Below are 16,990 nucleotides of genomic sequence, written 5' to 3'. Positions count from 1 at the left end.
TACCCAGTAAAAACATGCAAATCCAGTCAGAGGCTGTGGTGCATTACTTCTTATAACAGGGAGGTGAGAGAGAAGGAGTGGAAACAAAACTGGAAAAAAAAGGCAACAGTTTTATCACTGAGAACTTTAAATGTAATACATGGGAGTTTGAGCCTTTGCCATAAGCACCAGGGAATGATGAAGGATGTTTTCATTTGTGTATCAAACACCTCTGGATTTATGGATGGCTTTTGTAGGTTTTCTAGGACCTCCTCTTCCTGATGCCAATGGATCTTTACAGTTCATAAAAAAATTTATAAGTGATCCCCTTCCTGAAATACTTTAATTTGCACCCAGGAGTTGGGTTAATTTCTCATTTTTGGTAGAAGTTTAAAGACAGTCGGTTTTTTTCTGCCATGTGAAGAAGGCAACTTAGCAGCAAGAAAACAATCCTAAAACCACACAGAATTAAGAATCTGTAAGCATGTTCATCCCAAATTTCACTTTTTTAGTCCATCTTCATCCCTGCACTTCTTTTATCTTCATTGCCCATAAGATCCCTTAATATACTTTCAATGGATTGCTTTTTTTAAGACAGTTTTAGTTTGGCTTTTTGAAAAAGAAAACTAAAGAGGATCAATTGACTAAGGTTTATCATTTAGAAACATCACCTTGAAGCAGTAAGGAAAATTGCTTCCAATGAGGACACCACTCAGATGAAACCAGTAGACTTGACATAATAGTCCAAGGGAGAAATGTTTCTTCACCCTGAAAGACATGTCCTTAAAGATATGGCCATACTTAGGTACTATGACTCAGAGATGATACCAGAACAATTCCTGTATCTGTAGTTAGTTCAGAGCACCTCATTTCCAGGCATAATTTGTAAGAAATAATTTTACTGCTCAACATCAAAAATTACCCTTCCAAATGGAGAGAAAGATCATATAAAGAAGGGACTAGATTGTGAAGGGACTGGTAAGTTACACCAAATCCAAGACCTTTAGTATAAGGAGAAATGGGGTTCCATTTTCATTGCTCTACTAGACTCAATCCCAGGAATCTTAAAGGTATAATTACACAGAGAGCCCCAGGAAGGTGAAATTGCAAGGACTTCATCTCAGCGCTTCTGTAAGGGGAAATCACAAATCTTTATAAACTTCAATTTATCACAGGATAAATTTAAAGATATGATTCACTTTTAAAATCATCTTTAAGAATTCAAAGGACATATTAAGTACACCATTTTTATTCTTAACTGCTTTTTCTCCTATTTTCCAATATTATCCACAATTAACGGCATTTTTTTACATTTTTGGGGGGTTGTTCACACATAAATTGATAAATAGGTAGTTTGTTTTTAAACACAGCCATAACTTGCTTTTCCTTTAAAAAATGACATTAAGTCACCTCTTCTAATTTGGTTTTGTACCTTTACCCTCTTGATTTAATTAATGTCATTTAGTTGACATTAGTAGATATTTGCATTACCTGCAAGTTGTATGTGCATTAAACAAGTATGTTTGGGTATATATACATACATTTGTTTAAATTTGTCCAATTACTTTCCTTTGAATTGGAATTATTGTGGCCAAAGTTATACAATATGTACATTTTAAGTTATAGTACATAATTCTCCTTGAATGGAGAGATAATCTTTATCATCATCATTCTCAGTGTTTGTAGATTAGGATGCACTGTTTTATTTAATCACAGGAGCATTAGATAGTGCTATCTTTAATCTTTAACACTGTGATTTAATGAGAATTGTTTTTTCCTCTATTAATTTGAGCTTAATCATATTCACATATCCTTACTAGTCATTTGTATCATTTCAATTTCCTCCTTATGTTCTTTTTCATTTCTCTCAGAATAGTAATATCTTTGCTGCTGATTTATAAAAGCTCAGTTATGATCAAGGATACCGATCTTTTAATTGCTATGTATTACAGATGAAATGCCAAAGGGACCCCCACCCACCATTTATTTCACTGTGGTATTTTATTTTATTCTAATGTATAGAAGTTACATATTTAAATATAATCATATTATTTTATTTTTAAAGAAGGCAATGAAAAATCATTGCAGCATTAAACACAAGACATAAAGATAAGATTTGAGTTTTATTGGAAACTCAACTGGGAACCCAGTGGGGACTGAACTGGCAAGGGCCAAAAGCAGATGTAGGCTAAGTGAGTAATTCATCCATGAAAAGACAGCAGGTTTTCAAAGCATGATCGTAGCAATGGTAGGGAAATTACAGAGATATTTCTGGAATATAATCTATGATAATTTGGAGACTGGCTGAATTGGTAGGACAGCTGTGAGTAAACACAGAATGTTATCATGAGGTGTTATCGATTTAGTCACATTTCCAACTGAAGCTTAAAAAGTGAGCAGCACCAATGCTCTTCATAAATGCAGGGGAGAGGGAGGGAAATAAACAATTAACAAAAACAGGATTATGAGGAAACTGAAAAGAGAAGTCATCACTAATTGGAACTTCTAAAAATATTTATAAAGTACCCCTAGAAAAGATTTATGCTTCTATACATTTTAAATGCAAATCAAATTATCTTCTGAAAGCTGTGGGCTTAAATATTTAAAGTATATAAAGGTTTATCACAGAGAATCCTGGAAGAAAATAGGTTGGCACTTTCAAATTAAATTATTTAATTACATTTCTATAATGGACAGGGTCTAGAAAAACTATAAGTTTCAGTCCAATTCTTCCTAGCTAATCATGTGGATAGGGTACTATTTTCCCCTTTAGGGAACAAGGGGGAGAAGCATTTACCAGAATTCAGAGTTGTGAGGTCACTTTACAGGTGCTGTGCTTTTAGGAAAAGAAACATTGGCAGCTTGCAGTGACGCTACAAGGTGAGGCCTGGGATCCACTTTACTCCACTTACCCCATCTCCTTCTCTAACATTTGTTTCCCATTAACTGCTGGACACAAGAATGCACACTGACAAAGTCCAGAAACAGATTTGGGTTGAGTCCATCAGAAGGCACACTCTATGCTTGCACCATTTCTATTGATGAAAATTCCTATTTAAAATATAAGGGGCAAGCAAAGATCCATTAGTACTATAATAAAACAAAAGCTGAGAATTAAATCCAACTTTGCCTGATAAAGTTAGCCACACATTGTAGAACCTATCCATACATGCATTAACTCTAGTTTTAAAACCGTCTCATATTTTCAGGTGAAGTACTACCCTCTTGACCTTAATTGAATTAATTTAAATACCATTATTTTGCAAAAGTCCAGTCTTTGGTTCTTAAACTACATATACGAAAAAACAATTCCGATTTTACCAAGGATTAAACTACAAAAAATAAATTATTAAGCTAAATAAATAATGAAAGCATGGACTATTCTCCTAATAGTACAGGATTAATACTTTGAAGGTGAATGATGGGTGACAAATATTTATGAGTTTGGTATTTTATTAGCATAAAGGAAAATGATTCTATGGATTTCTGTGTTTGCTGCCTGATCTATGATGAAGAATTTTTAAAATACAACTAAGAAAGAAGTTTGGTCATAGAATTATGTCACATTTTATAAAAATGTTACAAAAAATTAGAAAATTATTAGAAAAACGTTAAAAAGCACTATTAACAAGCCAAGTGATCCTTAAAACCATCAAAAGGTAAAAACCACAAGCCTACATCACTCTCTCTGTGAAGAAAGAGAAACATTTTCTGAAAGATTGAGTTTTTGCTAAAGGTCACACAGCTACTAAAAGATTGTACCATATCTAAACTATTTAAAAACTACACATTCATTTATAGTCCCTATAATATGTAACTATAATATGTGACAAATTGTTAAGGTATCTGTTTTTTCCAGTTATTTATCCCATTTCAATGCTTTTGAAATGGGATAAATAACTGGAAATACTTTTTAGTTGTAGATACATGTTAGGGTTTGTAAACAAGTCAGGATGGCGCCTGGCATTTTGCCAGGGGGAGTGGTTTATAAAGTAACGCCATCAAGCCATTAAGTGTGGAGATTCCTTATTGGTTGACTGCTGTATCTAGTTTATGTTAATTAAGATAAGCTAAGTGGAATGTATATATACCCCTCCTGTCCTACAATAAATGGCTCCCACTCCTGCTGTATCAATCTACACAAGTTGCTCGTCCCCCCCACACACACACACCCGGTTATTTTGCTGCAGCCGGACTGCAGCAGATACACACAATTTCTTTGTTTATCTTTATATGGTGCTGAGGATTGAACCCAGGGCCTCACAAGTGCTAGGCAAGCGCTCTACCACTAAGCCACAACCCCAGCCCGTTTTCAGTGCTTTTTCAAACTATTTTTCCTTACTAAAAATGTAGGATGCTTCCAAAGATAAATGAATTTTAAATATTTAATAATCTGAAGCTCTTTGATGCACCTTTACTTATAAAATGAAAATGTATGGGCTGGGGTTGTGGCCCAGTGATTGAGCGCTTGCCTAGCATGTGCTGGGTTCAATTCTCAGCAACATACACAAATATAAAAATAAAGGTCCATTTACAACTAAAAAAAATTTTTTAAATGAAAATGTAAAATTTAGTTTTGCTTTTGACAACTAAAGCTCTTAACTATACAAATCACAGACCCACATAATTTCACATGACAAAAAGTACACTAAAGAACTCATTGGCTTCTCAGCTTTTTAAGTTTTGCTATGTTATTCCTATTTCCTTTACCTTTTAAGTAGATCAAAAACGTTTTTTTAAAAAAATGACTGTTTATTTTACCCAGAGTAAAATGTGTTCCGAGCCTGGTGAGGATGGACTGTTAATCTCTTCACTTTATTGACCTACTTCAGTTTCAGCTCATTAAACACAGACATCTCAATGATCAAAAGAAAATGAACCAAACGCAACTTGGTATTACCTTACTGAATAAGAGTTATTCAGAAAGCAAATAAATCTGAACAGGTAATTTAATATTGACAGTCTTCCACTTAAAGAATATAGATATAATGAATAAGGACATTCAAAAGTAATTTTTTCTCATTCATTTCATTTGATCAATACAGGCACATTTGTACACTTTTCATTCAATACTCTTCTCAGATTGTGTCTTTTTTCCAAACTGTAAGACAGTAAAGCAGAAGATCAAAAGGATAGCTGCAAAGATTATTTAATTATTTCTTGTGAATAGAATTATATTGCCTCTACAGAATTATGAAAACTAAAATATATTTGGTCATCACAACACAGAGGGAGAGAAAAAATAACTCAATCTAAATATCATAATATGAGTAAAAAAATTTAACAAAATGAGAAATGTTTAATAGCTCTTAAATATGACTATATTAAGGATTAATATTTAGAATATATAAAGAACTCAAAAAACTAAACATCAAAAAAGAGCCCAATTAACAAATGAGCAAGTAAATTAAACACTTCACAAAGAAGAAATCCAAATGGTCATCTAATATATAAAAAAAATTTCAATAACAACAACAATTAGAGAAATGCAAATCAAAACTACACAATTTTATTTCACACCAGTTAGAATGAAATGGAAGCCATCAAGGATACAATAAGAATGGAGAAGATGTAGAGAAAAAGGAACACTTTTACACTGTTGGTGGGATTGTAAATTAGTTATGACCAGTATGGAAATCCTTATGAAGGATCCTCAAAATACTAGGAATAAAATCACCATATGACCCAGCCATCCTACTCCTCACTATTTATCCTAAAAAATTAAAGTTATCATACTACAGTGATACACACATACCCATGTTTATAGCAACACAATTAACAATAACCAAATTAAGGAACAAGTTTAAGTGTCTATCAATGGAAGAATAGAGAAAAAACGTGGTATATATAAACAATGGAGTTTTATTCAGCCTTAAAGAAAACTTTAATCATGTCACCTGCAGGAAAATGGATGGAACTTGAAACCATTATGTTAAATAAAACGTCAAACTCAAAAGGTCAAGGTTCTATGTTTTCTCTTATATGCGAAAACTAGAGAGGAAAAAGGAAAAGAAAGGTAGAAGGGGGAATTGGAAATCTCATGAAAATCAAAGGAAGAGAAGTAAAGGGATGGGACCAGGGCATGGGAGGCAGGGAAGAAAGAGGAGGAGTGCTGGAGAGTTATATTGGCCAAATTATATTGTTATATTGTACGTATATATGAATGTGCAACAATAAATCCCATCATTATATACAACTATAATGTACCCACTAAAATGTGGAAAGAAGAAAAATATAACAAAATACAGCTTTTAGTAGTATTTAAAAAAAAAAAAAAAAGGAAGCCAGGCATTGTGGCACACACCTGTAATCCCAGCAACTCAGGAGGCTGAGGCAAGAGGATTGTGAGTTCAAACTCAGCCTCAGAAACTTAGTGAGACCCTAAGCAACTCAGTGAGATCCTGTTTCTAATAAAATATAAAAAGGGGCTGGGGATGTGGCTCAGTAGTTAAGTGACCCTGGTACCAAGAATATAAAGGGGTGAGGGAATAGGGTAAACATGCATGAATATAGAGGAAGGGAAAAGATATTCAATCATCCAGCCAAATAATATTTCTTATTTTGCAAGGTGCAAAAGAGTGCTAGGGATACCGGTGATGGTCACCCAACAATATGAATTACTTAATATATATCATAGAACAGTACAGTTAAAAATGATTAAGAGGATACATTTTATGTGTATAATAAAAAATGAAAAAAAATAAATATGACTGTATTTGAAGCATATATAATTGAATACTATCAAAATGTGTGTGTGTTATTAGCACTGAATTAAGTAATTCTTCTATTTAGGTAAGATTACTTCACATTTCTTATAAGATATCCTAAACAAATAATGAATCACACTTCATGCAGGAAAAAAAATATATATATATATATATGTGTGTATATATATATATATATATGAAAAGAAGTCTTAAAGACTAGATATACCAGAGTATCCATCAACCAATACACAATGGAATACTGTTCCACCTTAAAAAGAAGACAATACTATTATTTACAACAACATGGATGAACCCAGAAGATATTATGTTAAGTGTAACATGCCAGGTACAAAAAGACAATTGCTGCATGGTCTCACTCATATGGAATCCAAAAAGAATCTCATACAAGTGGAGAGTAGAATGGTGGCTACCAGCCATCATTTGAAGGAATGTACTACTTTGCAAAAGTTATTGGTCAATGAAAATAAATACAGTTCGAATAAATCAAAGAGTTTTGTTGTCTAGCATGGTGAATATAGTTTGATAATATATATTTTGTGAATTAATAGCAATTATTTTCTTAAATGTAAAGGACGGAAAGGCTGCAGCCACCACTTGGTCTACTTGAAGTCTAAACTTCAAGTCAGTATCTTTTAAGAATGATCTTCTCAGCTTGGAAACAATTCCACAGATCAACAATATGTCTTTCTCCTCCAGCAAAGAATTAACAAAGGTGGAATACAGAGAAACTGAATCATTTTCTAGTTCTCTGCTATTAATTTCATTGTGAAAAATCTAATTTTGCAAGAAATAACATCCAAACTAAACATAGACCACCTAATTCAGACCCAAATGCAAATAGCATTTAGTCACCTTTATTTTTTCTCAAGCCTCTCAACAACAGGTCAATAAAATGCTGAGGCAGATCCATCACACTGGCTACATGATGACAAATAAGCTGTGCAAATGAATCCTTTAAATGTTAAATAATTTCCCTTTCTTTCCTTCCAGGACATTTGAGAAACGTTCTTCCATGTATTTGTCTGGTAATTTATTTATTCCATTCAAAATATTAGATAGTATAGATAAAAATTCCTTTATATTTAAATTTAAAAGGGTTGGGTCACTTTGTAGAATTTGTGACAAAGTTACCTAAGAAAAAAATAACAAAGGAAAAATAACTATGAAAACAATTTACTGAGCAACACAGTCACACTCAGATTATATTTTAATATATTTTGTCTACTATATTTTTCATTATATTAACATCAACCAAAAATTATAACTAAGCACAATAAATGAACAATTAGGTAACTATAAATATAAAACTAATTCTACACATTAAAAATGCCTTGATTAATGTTGGCCTAATAACAAAACAAAAAGAGAAACCAATTACAGAGCTTGAGCTCAGGTAGCCTATGGTCTGCTTTGAGTCTGCTTTATATTAGAAATGACTAAGTATTGGCCCATATGCTGTGAGTTTCAAGATTTAGGGTGGTCAAGAAAAAGACAAGATCACAAGGTGGAAGTGGCAAACAATGAGTTTTATTTGGAAGTCCCTCATAACATGAGACCTTCTAAGGATAGTGTTTCAGGGCCATTGCAGAAGAGGAAGAGCCCAAGAAAACGCTCAAGGGAACAGGGAATTGGAGGGGACTCAAATGTCTAGATGATATTCCTCAACAGCAAGACATGAAGTCTCTGGGTCCCTGAGAGCTAAGAGAGACAGCCAAGGCTTGGGGTCTTTCATAGCCCCAGGGGTTGTTTTATCTACCATTTGCAAATGCTGGGTGCAGTTTTATGGGCTATGCAAAGTAGGCAGGCTCTAAATGGCTAAAAATACATTTAGTTCAGCTATGTTTAAAGCAGTTGGATGTGAAAATTTAAAGTTAGGCCCTAGGGGGCTTTAGGCTTTGGTCACAGCCCACTGTGAAGAATAAAAAGAATGGAAACCCTTTATTTAACCCATTTATTTAATACCATAAAACATTAAAAATTTTCCCTGTGTACTAGTTGCTGAATCTCAAAGGCTTATTGCTAGAGGTTAACTTAAGAATCAGTGAGATTCAAAAGATGTACCAAGATGCTCTTGGCAGTTTTACTAAATTAATAAATATTTCAACTCTTAGTCTGAGCCAAGCTGTGCTCTAGACACCAAAGAGTCTACAGTGAAAAAAGGTACACATTACAACCAACTACATCATTTGCAGGGCCCAGTGCAAAATATAAAATACAGGGACTTTTGTTCAAATTTCAATATGGTTACAAAAGAACACTAAACCAACCATGGGGTCTTTCTGAATGTGGAATCCTATGGGACTGCACAAGCTGAGCACACATCCATGTAACTGGCCTTAGTAGATATGGTCTCCATTTTCATTATGTACTCAATCTAGTGGTGAAAGATCTAGAGTTAAAAGAAATAAATGCAGCATCATAATAAGTGCCACATGGGAGACAAAAGCGACTCCACAATAACTGCTGTAATCTAGTTTAGTGACCCTTAAGAAAGTTCTCTCTGAATAGCTGACATTTAAACTGAAAATTGAAACATGTAAATAATACAGCTGTACAATCTCTGTATGTGTGTGAGAGAGTGTGTGAGTGTGTCTGTGGGGGCAAGGGGGGTTGAAGGGTCAACAGTTTGTACAAATTCTTGCAAGTTGTTCTCAACCAAGATGATTTTTCCTTCCACAAGACTATTGGCAATGTCTGGAGACATTATGGGTTATAATAAGTTAACTTGAGAGCTGGTGGTATTGCTAACAGGATCTAGTGAGTGGATAGTTCTTCATTATGAGGGCCTATTTTGTATATTATGGGATGTTTAGAATAGGCCCTCATAATGAAGGACTATCCATCTCCACAATAGTGTAGAGGCTAAAATCTCTAGTGTAGAATGAATGCAGATCATATGTGAAGCTATGATGAAGTAAGAGTTTAAGAGATGTTTGCCTTTTCTGTCCTAAGCCACATGATTTTAGGGTAGTGAATACTAGAAACCTACATTTATAACAACAAGGGAGAATTTAACCTATATTATGGTGATTCACTAGAGTACCATACAGCCACCAAAAATATGCTTAGATAAATGTTTAAAGGCATGGAAATTACTGATACTATACCAACTATACTGATACTGATATTATTACCAACTATAACATATTCATAGTTGGAAAAAACATATTACAAAGAAAGAAAAAGATTCTATGTTCTTTCAAAATGATATACGTTTAGCAGAGGTTTGATGCAGGTGCTGAAAAGAAAACAAAAGTAGTTCTGTGGTTACTTGAATATTAAAATTATTTCACTTTATTTCAGTATTTTAAGATTTCAATAGAATGTGTATTATTTTATAAACCATAAAAATACAAGATCTCATTTTATTTCTATAAAAGCACATTATACATTCAATTTACATGGTAGCCATATGCAGACCTAATACAGCTAATAAGAAGCTTTGTATTTTTTTAATTCACAGAAAAATAAATAATCATATTAGGATGATTTCAGCAGCATAATTAGTAAAATCTAAAATTTATTACAGAAAAAAAGTATAATTGAGGATAGTTGGACTCTTCTAGGGGAAGGTCAGACTTCTATGAAAAAAGATAGATATAAAAAATGGCTATTTTCTATTAAAATCAAATTCTATCATTACTTGAGTAGACCAAGTACCACACTCATAAAAATCTATTTCAACAAGGCATATGTTTGAAATCTCCCTTGGCTTCATTTTAACAAACTGACAATTATGCCAAAAGACCATTAATTTATAAATCATGTATAGAAGACAACAATGAGATAACACCTCTTGAGACTGTGATGCAAGCATACATGGACAAAGGTACTCTGCAAACATAAAATTATTGAACAGTTTCCTCTTTGACCAACTCTGGTTACCATTGTCTCTTTCATTAATGACAACTATGCCCACCTTAATCTTCCTAATACCTAGATAAAAGTTACCAAGATAGCCAATTCCTGAATTGCCCCACTTCATTAAACCTGCTTAATATTACCCAGCACAGGAGAAATCCTATACAAAGCCTTCCCAACTGTTTATTACCAAAATACCTATGGCTCCTGTAGTGCACAATCTTCATTGTTGCAGCAAGTAAAGGGAACTTCAATTGTTTGACCACAGTCTTGTTTCCAACAGTTCTTGCATGGTGGGCTCCAACACAGGGCAAACCTCACATAAATAATACACCCCTATGTCAGACCACAGGTCTCAATTTGAGCTTTGGAAATTTGATCACCATGATGACACAGTTCAAATAGGAAAAAAGGGGGGTTAGTTCATGAGAAACATGATTGGGGACTGAACCCAGGAGCACTCTATTGCTAAGCTACATCCCCAACCCTTATTTGCCATAATCCTCCAAGTAGCTGGGATTACAGGCATAGGCCCCCATTTGAGAAGCCCAGTTTGAGACTGCTGTCAATGAGTGCCGCTAGCCACTAGCCAGCTAATTATGAGAAACCTTAAATTGCACCTTATATACTATTTTGTCACTGCATACAGACAGAATAGTGGTGGTGGCAGTGGAAGTAGTGGCTATGGATGCTGCTGTAGCTAGCAGTGGTTCCACCCTGTTTCTTTCTTAGTTTTATTTGTTAACAATAACAAAAAAATGACAACAACCTAATAAAGACCATTTTGGACAGAAATATTCTCAATTTTAGAAATGATCATTTTTGACTGAAAAAACAAATGATTATAAAATACATATTTGATACACAGGAATATAAATTTTGAGTTAAAAACTAAAAAATTCATCCTTAAAAATCAAGTAAAGTTAAAATCAAGACATGAGATAAAGAATTATGACAAGAATATATTTAAACACTTATGTGCCTGGATTTGTGTCATGTTACATACATTATTTCATTTCATCTATGCAACCACCTCTTAGAATATTTCCATTTTATAGATGATGAAAAAGAGGCTCAAAGATAACTGATCAACAGAATTACAAAAGGAAGAACCAAGTTTGAGACTAAAACCCAGATGTCTACAATTCCAAACTTCAAGGTTACCAGGTAGATTGTTTCTCTTGGACGTGAGAATGAAATGAACTGTCCTTGGAGTGATTATAAGATCTGATTTTAACAGAGGCAGTTTAAAACAAACAAACAAAAAAAAGCTACAGAGTACTACTTAAAGAGTCTAATAATATTAGAATTTCATTTTGCCGCATCAAATTTGTTACTATTCTATTCATAGTCAATACCTAACAAGGAAAATTGTATAGAACTTTTAACTATATAGTTTGGAATACTAAATGTCCCCCAGACATTAAATGTCCCCAAGGTGGCACTACTGGGAGGTACACTGGAATATTTTGGAGATAGGGCGTTGTGGGATAGTCTTTAGGTCAACTGGAGGCATATCCTCAAAGGGAATTGTGGGTCTCTGGCCTCTTCTTCTCTATGCTTCCTAGCTCATGAAGTAAGTAGTTTGCTCCTCTGCCAGGCATTCCTGCCATGACGTGCTGCCTTGCCAGCAGCCCAAATCAATGAGCCACTGGATCTTGAACTACAGCCTCCAAAACCATAAGCCAAAATAAATCTTTTATCTTTACAAGTTAATTGCCTCAGGTATTCTGTCATATTAGTGGAAGTTGACAGTTACCCTTGACAAACTACTTGACATGGAGAGAGTATTCAACATAGAGTTCTCTACCAAAGAATGCTTGGTTTTTAAAATTTGGCAAATAAATTATCTGAATGTAGTCTTCGATGTACAAATCTCTGAATTATCCTCTCAAAGAGACTATAATACATGAGTGAACAATGCATGTGTGAAGAGAATTTCAATGGGAAAGCATTATCTCCTCTCCCCAATAAATAAATTAAAAATAAAAGAACCTTTAAAATACACTAACAATTCTTTCCTGAATAAAATAAATAAGAGCAAAGGGCACCTTGCCTACTACTTAGGAAATAAAATCAGAACACAAGGAAATCTGTAATTCTAATCACATTTACACCTTCTTTCTTTTTTTTACATTTCTCATCCAAACATTCTTAGGAGCTCAATAGGCTTAAAGAACTGGAGCAGCGTAAGGAACAAAGGTAAGGGAAATCTGAGAAACAGCTTGAATGGCTGTTCTTACAATTTTAATAATTTCAAATTAGAAAATTTTTTAAGAAGATATAAAAGTCACAAATATAAGAAACTGTAAGAAGTTATTCTACCTGCTTGTATTATAAAAACAGCATTTTGACTAGGCATTTCAGGAATCAACCACTGTGGAAAAACTAAATGAAATAAAAAGCACTAAGAAATATACCTTCAAGAAAAACAAATATCAAATTAATTGTATTCATGTTAGTCAATGAATGGCTGAGTGCTAAACAAACATATTTTATTCAAAAGAATATTAACATTTGTATCCTTATGTGGAAATGAGTACTTATATATTAACTGTATTCTCTCTTGAGATTGAGGATAATTTTAGAAAATAAGATATCCAATTACTAAATTCAATCATGGTAAACATTACAGATTACATATAAATACAGAAATAAAAAATTATGAAACATATGTTATATGTGATTTACTTGAGATTTTTTAAGTGGGAAGAAGAAAGAAACCAATGTGAAAAGAGTTTAATATTTTCTTGAACTATTCAAATAAAAAATCACCAACAATACAGAAACAAGAAAAATGCAGAATTATATAAAATCCAAATATGAATGTCTTCTATTGGGTGTGCCTAAATCAGAAGTAATACATTCACATGACTTTTTCTTAATGAAAATATTAAAGGAATTTAGCATATCTTTTCACTAGCACCACTAGGGTTTAAGTGTACAACTTAAACCAGCCCCGTTAGTCGGTGCTGCTGTGAGTTCTCCATCCCCGTAAGCCACACATAAAGACAGGGAAACAATCCAAAATGACTTAGAAGATCATTGTCACCCTGGCACTTATTTGTATTCTGTGTATCAACTGTAAACTATGGCCCCGAATCCCTTAAGGTAGAGCAGAGGTTTGGTTTTCCCTTTTATCCTGCTAAAATGCCACCTCATAATGTGTTGAGAACTTCCTCTTCAACAGAGATGAGGCATACAAGCTTTCAGAAATGCAGTACCTTCTAGTCTATGTGTTGTATTCAGCAGGTACCAGATATATTGAGATAGGAGAAGGGACTGAAGTCAAGGCCTTATTGGGAAGATGTCAACATTCACTTAAAGTATCAACCTAACCTATTGTGTTGAGGAGGCAAAGTCTAATAACTCAATTGAGGCTTTCACAGTTCACCCCCCACCCCCCCAACACACACACACAATTTTAGTTTTATCAGCAGCTAAGTGAGATTTATTTCTTAATGAAAAGAATACACTGAAATAAGAAAATACATATTCATAAGTAGGTATTTTGTATGAGGAGGGAATTATCCTAAACTGAGAATATCATCTGGTGATACTGAATAGGCATTCAAATAAATATTAATGTGTTTTAAAATGTTCTTGTAGCCAGGTGCATTGAGGGTGTCGCACGCACCTGTAATCCCAGCTACTGAGGAGGCTGAGGCAAGAGGATTCCAAGTTTGAAGCCAGGCTTTACAATTTAGCCAGACCCTGCCTCAAAATAGATAATGATAAGTGCCAGAGATGTGGCTCATTGGTAGAGGGCCCCTGCATTCAATCCCAAATACACACACACACACACACACACACACACACACACACACACAGGGATTCAATGTTCCCAAACAAACAGATTTCCTGTGGTTTGACAAGAATGGAGTGAATGGCCAGAAAAACAGTCCAGGGAAGACCTCACTGCTGGGTAGTGCTAAGTGAAAGTCTCCTCACCTTGGAGACTCAGGCTGAAAACGGATTTCAGACAAGAATTCTCCACAACTTCTTTGTTCAACCAACAACCTCACAGCATTCAGCCCTATGTGTTGGCTTCATAATCACAGCTGAAGAGGTGCATTGTTCCAGTAAGATCTGAGTTAGTTCCAGACACCTGCTATTGCGTTGACAACTGAGACCTATTCTTCCGGATAGAAGGAGCACTGGATCTGCCCCCAGGGGACAAAAATTTGCGTGATGAGGACTGGGAAGAGGTGATAAAAACGCAGGCAAAGGGCGCTTGCAGGAAGCATATTCTACACTGGCCACACTAACTGTATTCTTTCCCTTTGGAGTTCTGTTATCTTATCCATGCTAAGTGGCTCCCCAATAGGTTGAGTTTGATCGTCTGTTGCCTTAACATCTATCAGGCTTGAAACTACCTCGGGGTTCCGGAAGACACTGTGCAATTTGCGCTCCTGAAAGGAAAGGTTGGTGCACCGAAAAAGCCAGGTGTACCGGGTCAGGATCCTAATTGCAGATGAGATCAGATGGGCTGCCCTTGTTAGTGGCCCACTCGCCATACTCCAACAAAGGCGCATAATGAAGGTCTGTGCTTTTAGTATCCAAGTTGGGACGACTAACCCAATTCCTTCAGTTTGTGAGAAAATGGCAAACCCAGGACACCCCGGTGACATTCTGCCCCCCCAACAGAAACACGGTCAGGCCGCGCTGTCCCCCACACCTCTCTGCTTTCCTAGCTCCTTCCAACACATCATCCGAGACCAGGGAAGCCCGGGCGGGCAGCGAACGCCCCGAGCTCGGAATAGCCTCAGGCGCGTTAGGGAAAGCCCAGAGCCGCGCTGCGCTCCGGACGTTCCCCAGGCGCATCCCCAGGAGCCTCAATGGGATTCACCTTGCGCGGCTGGAGGGCCCCAAAGGTCATCTTCCCGCGAAGTTCCACCTCCGAGAGCCCCGCGTGCCGCAGGGCGAGCGCTCAGAGGACCGCAGCGCGCCCAAGTGCAGTGCCCTGCGCCGGCTCGCGGCCCCTTACCTGCCCGCGGCGAATCCGGCCACCCCTTGACAGCGCCCACAAACCGCCACTGGAAAAGTTTCCGAACTTCTTCACACGTCTGTCCACCCTCGCTTCGGGTAGACCCCACGAAAGCCAAAAGAAGGAGACAACGAAAGCCCACGCGCCAGGTCTGTGCGTCCATCATCGGTGTCCGGGCCCCCCCTTCCCACGCAGCGAACCCCACTCTCCCCACGCGCCCTGCGCGGCAGGCGCTAGAAGACGGGCCGTGGAGGTTTTCGGGGGTGCGATCGGAAGTCGGGCGCTGAGGGACTGCGCTCCGACACTGGCTTCACCTGAGGGACTCAGCTTTCTCTTCAGTCCCGAGGCTGTGCTACTAGTTTTCAGGCTGATCACTGCCAGGTGTCCCTCCCCGGCCCAGGCGAGTAGATGTGGCGCAGACGAAGAGAAGCGTCGGAGTCAGCCGCGGAGAGCCGGCGAGCATCCGGCTCTGATCACTGCCGCCGCCGCAGCCGCCGCGGGCTCGGCTCACAGCAGCTAACCTGGGATGTGCCCGCGCGCCGCGCTCCACGGGGAAGCCCCGCCCCCGCCCCGCCCCGCCCCGCGTTCAGGCCCCACCCCCGGCGCGCGGCGCCTCTCAGCACCGACTCAGACGCTGTCAACCCAGGTCCCGCGGCTGGAGAGCCATCAGACCAGCCACCACTGGTGTGAAGAATCAAATAAATAAAAGCAAAGGGAAACCGTCGTCTGAGGAAAAAAAGGGAATGTTTCAAGAGAATCAGAGAATACAGGACATAAGAAACATCTATTGAAACTAAAATGAAACATTTCTCTATAAATTGTGTACTCTATTCATAGGAATTTGTATTAAAATTTCATGAAACGGACCAGGGCATAATACAAAATACTATTTTGCGGGAGGCCGAATAGCACTTAGGTTTCAAAACAGTACATGTGAAGAGGCTTTTTTTAAATTTTTTTAATTTTTTGTTAGTGCTTGAAGATATTTTTCTATAGCATCACAATTTTCTGAAAGAATTCAGAAGTCATGAGAATTGAAATCAAATATTATCACATACTTATCATAGTGAAGTCTAGTTTATTCTCTGATCACTCTTTAACATACTTTACTTCAACAATCTGTTTCTATGGAGGCTTTACTAAGTTTTTATCAGATTCTGAATTTCTTTGAAACATTTCTTAGAGAACAACTAAGGTAAGAGTGCTCAGGGAAATTTCTCATGAAAAGGAAAAAAACAGACTTTTAGCAATTTAAAGATGACAAAAGAATTTTGTCAATTTACTGTTTACAAACAGAATTCATGGAAAACCATAAACCAAAAGGCAAAGCATGTTTTGGAAATGTGATTGACTCAACAACTTAACCTGTGTGAGTGACAAAGAGTCTCAAATCTTCAGCTGTGGCCACCTGAAGAGAATGCTCCTCCAGCAGAAG

The 16,990-nt window shown here is 36.5% G+C and overlaps 1 protein-coding gene across 4 annotated transcripts in view; it reads right to left on the bottom strand.

The window, feature by feature from the left end:
• Positions 1–16,101, bottom strand: part of Gpc5 (glypican 5) — a 1,280,165-nt gene extending 1,264,064 nt beyond the window's left edge. For 3 of the 4 annotated variants that reach the window (XM_078016202.1, XM_078016203.1, XM_078016206.1), the window contains exon 1: positions 15,556–16,101. In XM_078016202.1, the coding sequence (XP_077872328.1) occupies positions 15,556–15,721 (166 nt within the window). In that variant the 5' untranslated portion in view covers positions 15,722–16,101. The remainder of the gene's footprint in view (positions 1–15,555) is intronic. The other variant, XM_078016204.1, reaches the window with a different exon arrangement.
• Positions 16,102–16,990: the final 889 nt, after the last annotated feature.

Source organism: Ictidomys tridecemlineatus, chromosome 6, assembly GCF_052094955.1.
Source record: "Ictidomys tridecemlineatus isolate mIctTri1 chromosome 6, mIctTri1.hap1, whole genome shotgun sequence".
NCBI classification, from domain to species: Eukaryota; Metazoa; Chordata; class Mammalia; order Rodentia; family Sciuridae; genus Ictidomys; species Ictidomys tridecemlineatus.
Note: the sequence above shows the minus strand (reverse complement) of the source record. Positions and strands in the feature narration are given on the sequence as shown.